Raw genomic sequence first — 15,509 nt, 5'->3', positions numbered from 1 at the left:
AGCCTTCTAAAAGACAGCAGAAACGAACGGCCGCCTGCGCACGCCCGGCACCAGGCCTGCCCACTGGGCTGTCTGCCCCCTCAGCACAGGCCGCACGGCCAAAGCCAAGGCCAGCCCACAGCATCTTCCAGAGGTGGCTTGTGAACTCTTACCGAATGGCACAGATGCAGACGCGGGTGCCAACCTCCTCAGTGGAGGTTTTCTAAAGTCAGGGGCAGCCACGAGAATCAGGGGCTCATCTGGCCACAGACTTTTGACCAACCACCTTATCCCAGGTCTCAGTTCCCCCTCTGTAAATTGAGAGGTTCTTTCTTGATATACATTCTATGATTTGACGATTTGTTTACATTTAAAATAGACCACAATTTACAAACTATTTTTATTAATATATGATCTCACCTGGCTTCTGAGCTTCCCTGATAGCTCAGTTGGTAAAGAATCTGCCTGCAATGCAGGAGAATCTGGTTCGATTCCTGGGTCGGGACGATCCGCTGGAGAAGGGATAGGCTACCCACTCCAGTATTCCTGGGCTTCCCTTGCGGCTCAGCTGATAAAGAATCCGCCTGCAACGCGGGAGACCTGGGTTCGATCCCTGGGTTGAGAAGATCCTCTGGAGAAGGGAAAGGCTACCCACTCCAGCATTCTGGCCTAGAGAACTCCATGGACTGGACAGTCCATGGGACCACAAAGAGTTGGACATGACTGAGAGACTTTCACTTTCACATGGCTTCAAAAAAAAAAGAAAAACCTTGAGAGGCAGAAAAAAAGACAAGCCTCATTTCACATAATTTCTTATCACAAATAAACCAAGGCTCACAGAGGCCAAACGACTTAGCCAAGGCCACCTGAAAGAACCTGATCAGAACCTGAGCCCTGGTTATCGAAGTCCAAATCCTATGTGCTACCAAGGCACTGCTTTAGTCCCATCACCAACCAGCACAGGGCCAGGCACGCAGCAGGCACACGGGAATAATCACCCACCAGCCAACTGCTACCCTCGGCCAGCGTGGCCAAAGCCACGCTCTGTCCATTCCAAGAACTCGTGAAGCTGCAGCCAGCATCCTGGGCTGGGGAGAGGTTTGCCACACCAGAGTCTGCTCTCCAAACAGCCTTTTGTGACTGGGAGAGAAGGATCAGAGGAAAGCCTCAGACAGGGGCCTCAGGGAGCAGCTGTGCTTCTTAAGGTCAGAGGACTGTAAAACAGAAGTGGAATGTCAGGCGCTTCACCCAAATACACAAAGAACAGGGGACACAAAGCCCGCCTCGGAGCTGTGCAAACAGCTGTCACCGGGAGGGGCTGGGGAAGTTGGAAGGCTGGGCCAACCTGGGTCAGACAGGATGCCCTGAGACCTATTCTCCAGATTCTTGCTGCGACCAGAGCCTGAGCCCTGCAGATGTTCAGACAGCACGCTCCACAGGGGGCCGGGGACCATCAGCCGCCCCCGCCACCTCAACCGCAGACAGGCAGGAGGAGCTGCCACTCGGCAGGGGCAAGTGACAGACTTCAAGCAGGAATCACTGCTTATTCAGCACTCTGCAGGCATCTGCTGGTCACCTCTCACAGGCTCCAGGCACTAAGAACACAGCAGCAAATACCAAAGGCAGAGGTCCCCAGGAACCACCAGGCACCACTCCAGAAGCAAGGCAGGGAATCAATTTGCCCAGGGACCCTCGGAGGCGGGAATGACTCCCTCTTTATCGCGCATCAGGACACTGAGGTCAGCCATCACCTGCCACTTGGCCAAGGTCACAACCTACAGCACGCAAGGTTCAACTTCAGCCTTCTCAAAGTTTAGACTGAGACTCGCAATAAGGCAAATTTTACATGGAAAACCCAGGGCACCTGTTTATTTACAGGCATCCATAAACTGCTGAAAAGAAGCAGCTTCCTGAAACAATGCTTATGTTTACTCTTTGTGATACGGAGGCTCACTTTTTTGTTTTAGTGTTTTGTTTTGCCGCACTGCTGCAGCATGCAGGATCTTAGTTCCCCAACAAGGGATCGAACCTGTTCCCCCTCTGCCCCTGCAGCAGAAGCATGGAGTCTTAACCACCAGACTCCCAGGCGAGCTCCAGTGTCTTTTCTTTTAATTGCTGGTTCATGACCTACCAAGTTGACTTCACCAGGCACTAATGGGTCACAACTCACAGTTACCATTCACTACTTGTCCATCTCCATTAAAGTGCATATTTATTTAACATGCTTGATCCCTAGGAAAGGGATCAAACCCTTCTCTCTTCTCAAGGCCTGGAACCTAGCTCATCACCCTCAGGATTTACTCAAAATTGCAATAGGCCCCAAGAGCAGGGGCAGCAGGAAGGAGATGAAGATAAGGGCTCCTGGCCTCAGGAGCTTTCCACCTAAAATAGGGACCCCTGTCACTCTATTTCCAGACAACAAATAGCAAATGAGTAAAACCCACAGAATTCCAGGGGGTGGGGGGAGTTAAGTGTTCCCCTGGGGGTGGTCTTGGCAGGCCAGAGAAGGCAGCCACATTCCAGGCTGGCATCTGCTCTATGGTAGGGCTGGTTGGCAGGGGGTCAAAAATCCCATCTCAGGTACCAAACAGAAAAACCAGGCCTGGATCAGAGGGGGCAGGGGAAGTTCCAGATAGGTCTAGCAAGGAAAGCAGCTACAAGAGGAAGAAACAGACACTGACTACACATCACAGGCCAGTGCTGGCCAGGAGCGTTGAGTCAGCAGTTCATCCACACAAGCAGCAGGGCTGGTTTGGAGGCTGCATGTGTGAACCCCCTCTCCCAGTCACTTGTGGTTGCTTGAAGAAGGTGGATTCCAACCTAGGGACCCAGAGTGCTCATCAACCAACAGGTAGTTCATGCGTGCCAGGAGCACACCTCTCACACGAGCATCGTCCTGCTGCTGCTTCCCTTAGGCCATCGGAAAGCCAGAACTCGTACCAGGCCTCAAGTGAGATGATGAGTGACAGCACCAGGAGCTGCCTGGTTAGGACCTCATGCTCTCACTGCCACGGCCCAGGCTCTAATCCCTGGTTGGGGGAACTGAGATCCCACCAGCTGGATGGCATGGCCAAAATTTAAAGAAAGAATGATAGTACACGTTTGTGTGGCACTTACGCTGTGCCAGGCACTATACATATCACGTATGCACGTGTGTGTGTTTAATGTGTGTGCCTGCATAAGCTCATCCAATCCTCGGAACAACTTCATGAGGCAGGTACAACTTTATTAACGCCGTTTCACATTTGAGGAAACTGAAGCACAGAGAGGTTAATTAAGGTGCCCAGGTTCACACAGCTTAGAAATGCAGCAAGGTAGCATTTCCACTAGACACTGAGCACTTCAGCACTCAGTAATTGGACTGAATCAACACCTCAAAACTTGGCAAGTGTCTTCTGCTCCTGGTCTGGGGGTCAGCTGACCAAGACCTCAGGCTCCTCCCAGGAAGTTGACAGAGATGGTAGCCCACGTGCCCAGAACTAGCTTCCGGTGGACCTACAAAGGCTGACACATGCCTTCCTCGCCTTCTCCCTAAGGCCCTTCGTATGGACTCCTCACTCAATCCAACAGTCAAGTGAGGCCCGAAGCTGGCCAGAGCAACATACACACCGAAGAAGACAAAGACTGCAGGGCTTTCGAGTCTGATCACCCTTACAAGCATTTATAAGCAGGCCCCTCATAGCTGGGCTTCCCTAGTGGCCCAGCAGAAAAGACTGCCTGCAATGCAGGAGATGTGGGTTTGATCGCTGGGTGGGGCAGATCCCCTGGAGAAGGAAATGGCAACCCAATCTACTATTCTTGCCTGGAGAATCCCATGGACAGAGGAGCCTGGCGGGCTCCAGTCCACGGGTTGCAAGAGTCGGACACAACTGAGGGACAAAACCACCACCACCACTACCCCCACAGTTAACCTTTCCTGGATGGTCTTCCATGCCTTATCACAGCCACCCTCACAGCGGGCTGAGCAAGGATGACCCATGTTTCTACCTCACAGTTAAGAGAATGGACCTTGAAAAGTAAAGACCCCTCCAGCTAACAAAGCGTGCGAAACAAATTTGCATTCAGGTTTCTGTTCGTGTCAAGTTGCAAGCTTTTCCCATCTAACAACTCAGCAGCCACACACGGGAGTGGAACAGGACCGCTCTGTCCAACACAGATAAGGGGCACAGATGCCTCAAGGGACCATTTATCAGTGCCAGCCCATGCCAGGACTGCCTGTTCTGCCCCTGACAGGGGTGTTGGGGGGAGACAAGACACTGGTATTGAAGGGAGGGCTCCAAGACACAGCAGAGGAGCCCAGGCACCAGAGGGCATCAGCGGGTAGTTTAAGTGTCCAGTTCACTAGCGTCAACTTGCTCTCCCAGAAAAATATGCTGCTATCATCATCCTATTAAAAGATTCTGGGGGAAAACTTTAGGGCTTTAAAGAGAAAGGAAACTAACTCATCAAGCACTGGCCACGGAGAGACAACCATTTTACATATACAATCATACTGAACCCTCACAACAAACCCATCCAGGAATCACCATTTCCCCATTCTACAGATGGGGACACCAAGGCTTCAGAAGTCCGCCCTGCCAGGAAATGACAAAGTAGGAACGAGAACTCAGGTGTCCATCCTAGCCACGAGGCAGAACCCAAGCCCTTCAAAATCCAGGGCATTCAGGGTCCAAGGTGGGGGAGCAGGGGGACGGCGTGGGGTCGGGGCGCAGGAATCGTAACACCGGAGAGAAACATTTCTAAAACTCATCTCAGCAACACTACAGAAAACCCCATTACCCTGGCGAATCAAAAACAATCATTATTGTCTATTTGCTGTAAGCTTCCAGCAACATGTATTAAAGAAGTTTATGTGAATCGTCTAATGCACTTGTGCCGTGGTCAGAATTATTACCAAGCTAAAAAAGATTAATTTTTCTAAATACTCTAAACCCTAGACACTATTATAAAGGCTACAGCTAGTGTAACATTTCTGTTATCTTGGCTGACAGGCCCTCAAACACACACGCCTCCCCTTTGCCGCTCTGGCTTAAGCTCACGCTCACACACACACTCACCCACAGAGGCGGGAAGGTCGAGGGAAGGGGCAAGGCAGCTCTGGCCCGAGGTCCCTGCTGGAGAACCCGCTTCCCTTGGAAAATCTAAATGGCCTAAGGGATGCTGCAGGGAGAGCTGGGTGTCTCCCGGCTCCCTTGGAGCGGTGGCTGGCACTCAGTTAACTCTTGGTCCAAGTCTGCAAAGGCTTAGCTAACAAAGATGGCATTATGCACAGACTGGAGCGCATGGCTGGTCTTGGAGTTCAAATGAAGTGACCACTGCCAAAAACTTTGTTTGGGTCCCCACCACTCCCCCCGCCCCACCTCCCGCCTTGAAATAAAGGGCAAGGATTTGCAATTTGGGGTCTTGCTGCCACTTGAAACCCATTAAGGTGGCCACACTGCCCGGGTTCTGGCAAAAAGCAATTCCAGTTACTCATTTAGTGTTTAATTAGCTACCGATGGAGGAGTCTGGCAGCCTCTGGGGTTAAGAGGAGCTGCAACAAACAGGGCGGGAGCCCGAAGAAAGGCCATAACACGGTCTGAGCTCCAAGCGAATCAGGGAAAGAAACAACTGTGTGTATGTTTTGTTTTTATAATCTGCCACACAAGGGTGCCAAGGGTCAGAGCCAAACACAAGGCCGTGAACTTGCCAGGACTTCTGGGCAGATGGCTAGGCTGGCTTATCGCGGGGGAGAGCACGCCCCTCGGAGCTGCCCCTGCCTGCAATGCCACCCTCTCACGCCCCTGCTCCCAAAGGGTTCTGGCAGCCGTGGACACTCCTCGCCTGGCAGGAACCTCAGCTCAGCACATCCAAGGAGCGCCCTCTCAAATATCACTTTGCTATTTCAAACCCACCAAGGACGCTGGACCCCTGCCACAGAGCCACAAATACCTCAGCTCCCGTCCACACCCAGGACTCCGGGGCGCTTTTTGACTTTAACCAACCCGCTTGGAGAGACAGGCTCACAGCTGGGGGTGCAGGGTATGGGGGTCAGCTGAGTCCTGCTGGGGTGTGCATAAGGGTAGGAGAGAGGCTGACCTGAAAGGGGTCAAAAATCTTCAGAAAAGGGAAACTGAGGCTCAACACCTGCCAAGGTCATGGACTCCACGTCCACTCTGAACCCCAGGTTCTTCACTGGGGATGACGGGTGGGGCTCGGGACAGCATCCATGAGCCTCCTGAAATCGTGCACAGAGTCTCCTCTGTGGGGACACACGCGTTTTCTGGAAGGGAAGGCCATAGCTTTTCTCGGATTTTTCCTGCCAAGACAGCCACTGCAACATAACAAACTCCCTTCCCAGAGCCTGGGTCCCATCTCTGCCAGTGACCCTGCAATTCACCTCACAGGGGCTTTAATTCTCCCCTGAATTATTTCTTCAGTGACTATACATAGGCCCGCTTTGGGTCAAATGCAAATACTTTCCCTCTGTTTTGTAGGAATTCTGTATCAAATGAAGGTTGTCAAAAGCTAGGAGGTAGAATCTGAAAAACTGGGAACTGGTCCCAGCTCTGCCACCTCCTGGCTATATGCCCTCAGACAAGCCATCTCAACTCCAGGCCTCAGTTTCTTCATCTGTAAAATGGGGGTCAGGTTTAATAATAAAACCTGCTCACCTGGCAGCTATGAAGTCAAACTACAACCATGCAATGATAAAGAGTTCTGTAAAGTAGAGCAAGCTGAGTGTCACTGCTCTCCAGCACCTTCAACTCAGACACCGAGCTGGTGGGTGGGAGTGTCCACTCCAAGAAAGGCCAGGACCAGACAGACATTGGTGTCTAAGAGAACCCAAGGGCTTCATCAGCATCGAGAACCTCTGCTCTGGCCACAGGAGAACAGCAAGGAAACCGCAGCCTGGGTCCCTGTGAGACTCCTCCCATGGCCTCAGGGCTCTGCTGACTTCAGGTAAACCCAACTTCTCAGAAAAGTCCATTCCAGGGACTGAACCTGCATCCCTCTGAGTTATGTGTGGTCAACGTCAGGGCACTTTGGCTTATACACAATGAGCCAAGCAAACTGAAGCTGCCAGGTGTGGAGGGGTGGAAATAGACTGTGACTCAAATAAAAACTCACCAATTCAAAGAAAATTTCAGTCTCCTCTGACTGAGTCACCTGGTTCATTCCCAGCCTTGTAGCCTGGCTTGGACCAGAGAGATGCACCTTTGAGGTCACCACACCTTAACCCACCACCAGGAAGCGGAGAGCACCTGCCAGGAACACAGATTTACTTCCCTAGGAAAGCCAAGAGCAGGATCTTCCATGATGAGTACCTTCCCAGTCCCATGGGAGTCCCTTCTCACCCGCGCCCCACACATACTCACTACCCACAGAGGCCCAAGCAAGTACCTGAGCTTCACAGACAAACCATGAGAACCTCTGAATTTCCTTGGTTGAAAACAGAAGGCCAGCTACCACACACTCTTATTTACACTCCACTTTATCTTCTAAAAAGGATTTAAGATAACACACATTAACACACATTAAAATCACCTAATTCAAGATGACCCAGCAAAAATGAGTCATTGAAAGACCATCTTCCAATATTCTACCAGCTATTCCAAACCAGGTTACTCACTGACCTCAGATTACCAAAATACCCCCAAATGGGTATATTTTTCTTACCCACAGTTTCTTAATCCCTTCATCCATTTAGTATGTATGCCTACCATGTGCAAAGTATTGTGGGAGCTATAGAAATGAATAGCACCGTAGATGACTAGGCTCTAGTATGGAAAAAATTAATAAGCTGTGGTTAGAAAGACAAACCTGAATGGGAAGTTGGCCGGAATAGTGCAAATACATCTGCCGTGGACCTCTGGAGCCAAGTCTCAGCAGTGTTAGGAACACAGATTCTGGAGTCACTTATGACCTGTGTTTGGATCCTAACTCTTACAGCTATGATAACCATTCTGTGCCTCGGTTTCTTTATCTGCAGAATAGAGTTAACAAAATGCTTTCTTTCCCAGGGCCACTGGCAGCCTGAAACGAGAGCTTGAACCTAGAGTACTCGGCACAGGGGCCCAGCACGTCGAAAACCATCAACAAAGGCTTTGGACAGGTGGTTTGGACAGACACTGAGAGAAAGAAGTGATCAGAGTGTGCACGCAGCAAAGTACCCTGAAGTCCTCCCCGAAGAAACTAAAAGGTGACATGATGGGTAAGAGAGGCACTCACTCCAGCTAAGAGGAAGGCAGCCCAGGAAGAGGCTGCAGCAGTAATTCTAGCTGGAAGGGGTTAGGGCAAAGAAGATGGTAGCTGTGGGACCACATGAAGATCTGAGAAGGACACAGAGAAAAGAGGAAGGGTTCCTTTTCATCAGTTTCTTAAATATTTTTTAAAATTCCCATTGCTTCTCTGTCATCTCTGCAATTCAATGCCCATCCCCCCGTAACTCTTTCACAATAAAGATGGTCCGTCCGTTCCCATCCCCCAGTCATCAACCCAGCCCTCCTCTCACGTGACCTGACTCTCAGATCACATCACATCAAGTGGATCCCAATCCAGAAGAAAGGATCCCAAGATCTGTGAATCCTGGGCCTCAATCCCTGTGACTTCAGCCCTTGCTAGCATTTTCTAAAGGTCTACACCAACTTCAGCAATCTCTACACAATTCTGCTGCCCTCCCTCAACAAATTACTGAAAGAAAACCCATGCAAACTTTCACTGCCACCATACTGTTTTAAGACTGCGGACCAAACCACAAACTGCTAAAGAATCTTACGTTATTTACTAGGGAGCTAAACTTAGTTAAAAATCATTAACTTCTCTAAAAGACAGCATAGACATCCTACATCAAGAGAGTAACTTGAAATAGGTATCTCCACCAATCCCTATTCTAAGATGGAACCATCTGCATAGCAGTTAAATACAGGCCACAGAGGAACTGGCTGTCCACAGGTTTAAACACAGAACACACACACACACAAACACACACACACACGATTTTTACTAAATAGAAAGGTCAAATTCCCCAAGTATTTTTATATGGCTAATGTAACTCTTGGCCACCGCCCCCATCCTCCAGCCTCCAGCCCAGGAAACCCTATGATCACCACCACCAATTTTCCCAGAAGAACCACATCACAAGTGAACCAGCCCTCTCACCTTTTATTACTAAAAGTTCACCAGGCCATAAGTACCATTTGCCAGCTTCTCTCCTTCAGCCCTGGAGAGGGCACAAGAACTGGTCAATCTCCTCAGCATCCCACACCAAGGAGTATTAACTTCACAGTCAGCAAAATTTCATCACATTGAATATTCTCAAAATCAGGGAGCCTCCAGCGGCGTCTCTAAGTCCTCATACTACACAGAGAAATTTTCACCACAAAGATACTCAGGGCATGGGACTTCACCACTTGTGAAACTCAACCAAACGGGGTCTGGACTCCCAGGCCAGTTTCAAACTGCACGCAGGGGATGAACATGGCTTGGACAAGTGGGTGGTCCCTGATGACATTCAAAAAACCCACTTCCGTGTCCTGGAGCTCAAGGGACCATTCCTCCCCACCTCAAGCACAAGTGGATAATCAAATAACCCACCTTTCGAGTGCACACGTGTGCACACACGTTAGACACACACACACAAACACTTAACTTTCTACAAGACCAACAGGAAGCAAAGGAGGCTGGGAAGATCTTCAGACCCTTCCCCTTCCATTCCACTCACCTCCAGAAGATCCTAACCTGCTTCACCTGAAACAGTCGAAAATCTGACTCCACCCCAATTGGAATCCAATTTCTTTAAGGGGGGGCTCAGTGGGAAATGGACAGGCAGTAGATCTCTCTCTTATATGCATTTCATAACTCTTAAGAAACTTACCCAGGGAAAAGGATTGATAGAGTACAAAGCACTACACAATGTGATCAAACTTTCTTCACAAGAACATTTTGAACACAGTATTATGCACCAGCCAAGGACCTCAAAGTATACATCTTGGTGGACACAACACAAGGCCCGCACTCACAAACACACAATGTGCATACACGCTGCTGCTGCTGCTAAGTCACGTCAGTCGTGTCCGATGCTGTGCAACCCCATAGATGGCAGCCCGCCAGGCGCCCCCATCCCTGGGATTCTCCAGGCAAGTTCACTGGAGTGCGGTGCCTTCTCCGAATGTGGACACACACACACACACACACGCACACACCCAAAAACATAATCTGAAAGATCACTCTGTGGAAAGTAACCTAAGAATCTATTTCACCAAAATCTCACTCAAAACACACCTTCTACTCCAAAACAAAAGTTTCATATCTGCTTTTTATTTTTCTTGACTGTGGTCAACTTTTTCACAAACCCGCACCAAATAGGGTTGGTCACCCCCATCCCCCAGCAGACTGCTCAATCAGAACATAAACCCCACAGGGCTGAGCCCTGCACAACGCCATTTAATGCTCCAGATAGGTGTCTATGCTCTTTTGCATAATTACAACATTAGGAAATACCGTTTACCAAGTTAGACAGCTGCCGGAGGAGGGTACGGGGTGAGGGAAGCAGAGAGGTGGGCAGGATAGAAAGAAAGGCAAGGAGAAAACAAAGACCACTGCCAACTGGCTGTGTATTTGCTTTTGGTACTAAAGAAGTTCAAGCTATCCAACCCTGTAATTATTGCCAGGATTAAAAATTTGTTACTCACGTAATCATGAAAGGCTTTTGCTTCACTTGAATGTTCACAAGTGTCTCGCCTTTCAGGAGCTGCACAGTAAAGGTCCCAAAATACGCTGCAAGTCGAAAAACAAAATAAGATCAGGTTACTAACTATTACTTGTGTGCCCAATGGCAAGTGTACAATGCATGGTACTAACAGCACCAGGTCTCCCCAAGGCTCAGTCCCACCTTTTCAGCCTTCATTGGGCAAACTCAGTCTACAAAACAAAATGGACCCAACCTCTTCTGACAGCCTGGCATCTGTAGTAAGAGCAATAGTTCTCACCCTTCAGGCACCTACTATGTGCATGCCCATGACACTGCTTGTAACCCCCAAGAGCTGTAAGGTGGGTGATTTTATTCCCACTTTATACACAGGACAACGAAGGCTCAAGCCCATTAGTGCAACACACGCACGGATGCCCAAGGAGGACAGGTAGGAATCTGGATGGAAATCCATGCCCGTCTCATCTCTCATATGAACACCCCCACCTCCACCCAAAATGGCTGCATTTCATTAAAGGATTAAATTGTCAAAGTCACGACTATGATTCATATACACAGAAACCTGGGTGACTCTGGCAATAAAGAGAATCTCCAGGTTCTTAACCCAGAGCCCATACCCTGGAGGCGTTTGGTGTGGTGTAAGGATTCTACCTGTAGGAGTGGGTGATGGGTCTTGTGTGCTTTTGTTTTCTGAGAGAAGTTGTATGGTTGGGGCCGGTGGGTCTGGCCACCACGGACCCCTGCCAGCTCACCCACACTCTCACCTAGGCCCTCCCCCAAGGCATTCCTATATAAAAACCATTCCTCCCCTGCCCATCAAAGAACATAAATCCATCACCCAAAGGTGAGGTTATGGATGATCAAGTATCTTGTTTTTCCACAATGACATAAAGCCCACCCCCCCTCAGACAGCCACTTGTCCAGCAAAAGCAGAGCTGGGGGGAGATTTCCCAGCCTAACTCCCCTCTGTGATTTCTGTATGGTCACCCCAACCCTTTGCATTATGTGAAAACAGACAGACAAATCCTTTGTCAACCAACAAAACCCTATACAAACATGAGGTCGTCAGTGGTATCAACAAGCAGCCTTAGAAACCCTCTCCAGGTCAAGAGCCCGAGGCCCAGGGATAGGAACTCGCCTGAAGGGTAAAGTGTGCACCAGAGCAGAGGTCTGACTCCTGGACCAGAGCGCCTGTCGTCATTATAAACAGCCAGCCCAGAAGAAACCATCTCAACTGCCAGTTCTATCTGTCAGCGGACAAGCATCTCACTCCAGGTGCGCGAGGAACGCAGCCTGGCCCTCTTCAGATCCGCTCCACCGCTTCCTCCCACTCCAAAGGCTGTGGTCATCTGCTCGGTGTCAAATCACAGAGTCCCCACTGCCGGAGCCCGGCACGACACACTCTAGTTCCCAAGGCAGAGATAAGGTTGGAGAAGTTGTGTATGGGGGGGTGGGGGGGGCGGGGGGGGGAGCGGCGCAGTGATTAAGCACAGAACAGGATAATCGGGGACTTTTATTAACTGTAGAGGGAGGACAGTCTACTCCTACTAACAGCAGAACATTCCTTTCTGTGCTCTGAGGCTGCACATATTTGATTAACTTCCTCTACATGCTACATTTCTAACACGACAAACTCCCTGGCCCCTTCTGAGTAATTTTTACTCATAAGCCTAAGTGTCTGCAAAGTCCGTGGTGGCCAGACCGGCCAGCCCCAGCCACACAACTTCTCTTGGAAAACAAAAGCACAGAAGACCGGCCACCCACTCCTACAGGTAGAATCCTTACACCACACCAAACGCCTCCAACTCTGCAGTTGCGAGGTTGGCAGAAGTAATTAAAAACTCATCTTCTCTGCAGCAAGTTAGAACAGACACTTCATCCCCCTGCATCTCAAAGACACTTGAAACAGTAACCCGAGCTGGCGGTCAGGTAAAAGTGCTAAGATCCCAAGATGGGGCACTGAACTGCAGCAAAATATCAAAAACCACTCTGCTCTCTTTTCCTTTTGAAAAAGATGTCAAAGACTCCACCAATCGGTCTCACAAAACACCCAAGTCTTACTCAAAGCAACTGCTCCCGCTAAACCTAAGCCTCCCTCCTGGGGGGCTGCAAACCAGGAGCGGATCTCTGGTGGTCCCAGGCAGGCAGGGCCCAGAGGCCTGGGGAGAGGGTCACAGAAACAGCCCCCAACTACCAACGACAGGCATATGCCAGGTCTCAGTAAAATGAAACCTGGAGGTTTTAGGGCTATTTAGAGGGGTGGGGGTTTGGGGGCGGGAACATCCAGTCAGTCTGAATCAGTATCTTTAAAGGAAGTGGCAGCCTCCTCTTGCTCTTTCTCAGAGTGCCTGGAAAAGGTACCCATGGATCTTTCTCTCAAAGTTTCGCTTATAGAGGAAAAAGGAAGGGACAGGCCAGTTGTAAAACAGACCTGGTATCCCAGCCACCGGTCCTGCCCCACCCCCACTCCCTCTAATTAAAGCAGCATGCAGAATTGACAAAAATCCTTTCAGGTTTTTTCCAAGTCCATGCTTACTGCTTCAGAGTGAGATGTAAAAGTAAGGCATTTCTATTGCAACACTAGGCATGATTAGTAGGTTCTCACCAGTGGGAAAAGAGGAGGCAGAAACTTTATGCATCGACCTCTGCTGCCCTTTCCCTTCTCTGCCAGTCCTGGTCTGAGAACCAGAGGCACCCTGCTCTCTACAATGCTGAGGACTAAAGCACAGGGAGCCTGCTCCAGACCCCCTGTCTTTGTTCACTTGGACCCCGGGGGGCTCAGAACAAAACACACACACACACACAAAACTATCACAAACTTACCACCACCACGAGTGCAAAAACCCAGGCGGTTCTCCCAACGTGATGTTTTTTTCCCATCGAATCTAGAATGGAGAGAACAGAGACAGCTCAGGGCAGCAGAAGGAAAGGGTGGGCTGGGGGCTTCCCGGAGCCAAAAGGCTGTGAAGACCAACTAACAATAAATGCCAAAAGGTGATAAAAATTCAAAATGGTGGCCACAGTGGCTGTTCCAGAAAACAAAGGCTTTAAGAACGATGGGGAGGAGGGGGTGTCAAGAACTGGATGACTGGGGGAGTTCCACTCACCTCTGACAAGAAGGTCTGTGCAGACTTCTGTGCTCCTACGTGCAGTAAATATTCGTAGACATATAAAGCTAACCTGGAGAGTGGGCAGGGGGCACAGAGAGAGAGGGAAGGCGTCAGATCACACTGGTGCTCGTTCCTGGACCGTACCAGCCGGCTTCCAACCCTGTCCGTGCTGTCCCATTGTGGCCCCGACCAGAGGGGAGCAGCTAGCTCGGTCCTGCCTGGGGCCAAGGGTGCGAGCAGTTAGGGGGTGGGTACCAGGAGACGCGTTTACTTCAAGCCGCGGGGGCTGAAGAGCAGCCCCCGAACTTGAACTTCCAAGTAGCGTCGGGACCAATCCCACCTAGGTCTCTCAAACTCGCAAACCGCCCGACCCCAGAGCCTCGCTTCTTTTCCCGACCTACTCCTTGCCACCAACCCACCCTCTCCCCAGTTTTGAGGGTCCGGGGAGACTCAGTCCTGGACTCCGGGGTGCTCCGCGCTCTGGAGAGGGCAGCAAAGCGCCGCCCTCACCACCTCCCCCCAAAACAACTGTCCCCCAAGCTAGGGCCAAGCCGGCGCCGCTGTCCCTGCCCAGCCCGGCGCCCCGGAGGGCGCGGGGCCGGCGGTGGGGCCGAGGGCAAGGGAAGGCAGAGCGCTCCTGGCCGAACAAAGCCCCCGCCACGCACTCTTCAAGCCGCGGGCGGACAAAAGGAGGCTTCGGGGCTGCAAGAAGCCACGCGCCCCCTGCTCGCGCCCGGTGGGCAAAGTGCGGTCACCGCCGCGAGCTCCCCGGCCGGGGCGGATACCCCGGCTGGCTCGCAGGACCTCGCCCAGCCCTCTCCGCGGGGCCCCGCGCCCGGCACGCCCCGGGGCCACCAAATGCCCCCTCCCCGGCGGCGCCCCCCGACGCCCCAACCTCAGCCGGCTCCCAACAATGGGCTCTCCCACGCCGCCCGCCGCGGCCTCGGGAAGGGGCCAGGCTGGCGGTGCCGGGGCCCGGAGCGCAGCAGCCCCCGCCCGCCCACCTGCCTCCCACCACCCGCCCGCAGCCCGGCGGCGGCGCGGCCGCCACTTGGAAAATAGGGCTTACTTTTCCCGAGCCTGCCCGTCCGAGGGCACCGCCGAGCCTTTGCCTTTGGCAAACATGGTTTGCAGAGAAGAGGACGCCGAGCCTCCTCGCCGCCGCCGCCGCCGCCGCCGCTACCGCTCCGGCTGCTCCCGAGCTGCCCCCTCGCTCCCGGCCCCCTCCCCGGCGCTCGCTCGCACACTCGCTCGCGCTCTCCTCGCCGCGCTCCCCTCCCTCCCCCCCAGGCGCTGGCTCCGCGCTCTTTCCAGCTGTCAAAGCGTCAGCCCCGGCCGCGGCCCCATCGCCCTGGAACTCCTCCCGCGCCGGCTCGGCCTGGAGTGCCGGTGCCGCCGCCGCCGCCGCTCGCCCGCCGGCCCGGCTGCCCGCTGGCTTGCTCGCGCGCCCGCCCGCCCGGCTCCGCCTGCGCCGCCCTCTGCGCCTCCTGCACCGCTGCCGCCGCCGCCGCCGCTGGTCTACTTGGAGCTCAACCGAACGTGGCTACCCCGGCGAGGGATCGAGGCGGGCGTCAACGTCCCGCGATTGATTGGTGCCTCGGCCAATCTGCGCGCGGGGGCGGGCCCAGGGCGGCCCGGGAGGGACGCCCTGTCAGCGCCCGGCCGCGGCAGTCCCCGGTGAGGCCGCCACCGAGGAGCCGCTGTCCCTGCTTCTGCGGGCGAACTGGGGG

General features: G+C 52.4%; 1 protein-coding gene across 25 annotated transcripts in view; it reads right to left on the bottom strand.

The window, feature by feature from the left end:
* Positions 1-14,966, bottom strand: part of SSBP3 (single stranded DNA binding protein 3) — a 165,685-nt gene extending 150,719 nt beyond the window's left edge. For 23 of the 25 annotated variants that reach the window (XM_068964206.1, XM_068964204.1, XM_068964205.1 and 20 more), the window contains exons 1-4: positions 14,849-14,966; positions 13,777-13,849; positions 13,493-13,554; positions 10,653-10,737 (exon numbers count right to left, since the gene is read on the bottom strand). In XM_068964206.1, coding sequence (XP_068820307.1) covers positions 10,653-10,737; positions 13,493-13,554; positions 13,777-13,849; positions 14,849-14,904 — 276 coding nt within the window. In that variant the 5' untranslated portion in view covers positions 14,905-14,966. The remainder of the gene's footprint in view (positions 1-10,652; positions 10,738-13,492; positions 13,555-13,776; positions 13,850-14,848) is intronic. The other 2 variants (XM_068964213.1, XM_068964224.1) reach the window with 2 other exon arrangements.
* Positions 14,967-15,509: the final 543 nt, after the last annotated feature.

The sequence above is a fragment of the Capricornis sumatraensis genome, chromosome 2, assembly GCF_032405125.1.
Source record: "Capricornis sumatraensis isolate serow.1 chromosome 2, serow.2, whole genome shotgun sequence".
NCBI classification, from domain to species: Eukaryota; Metazoa; Chordata; class Mammalia; order Artiodactyla; family Bovidae; genus Capricornis; species Capricornis sumatraensis.
The sequence above is the reverse complement of the archived record's forward strand: the minus strand, read 5'-3'. Positions and strand labels throughout refer to the sequence as shown.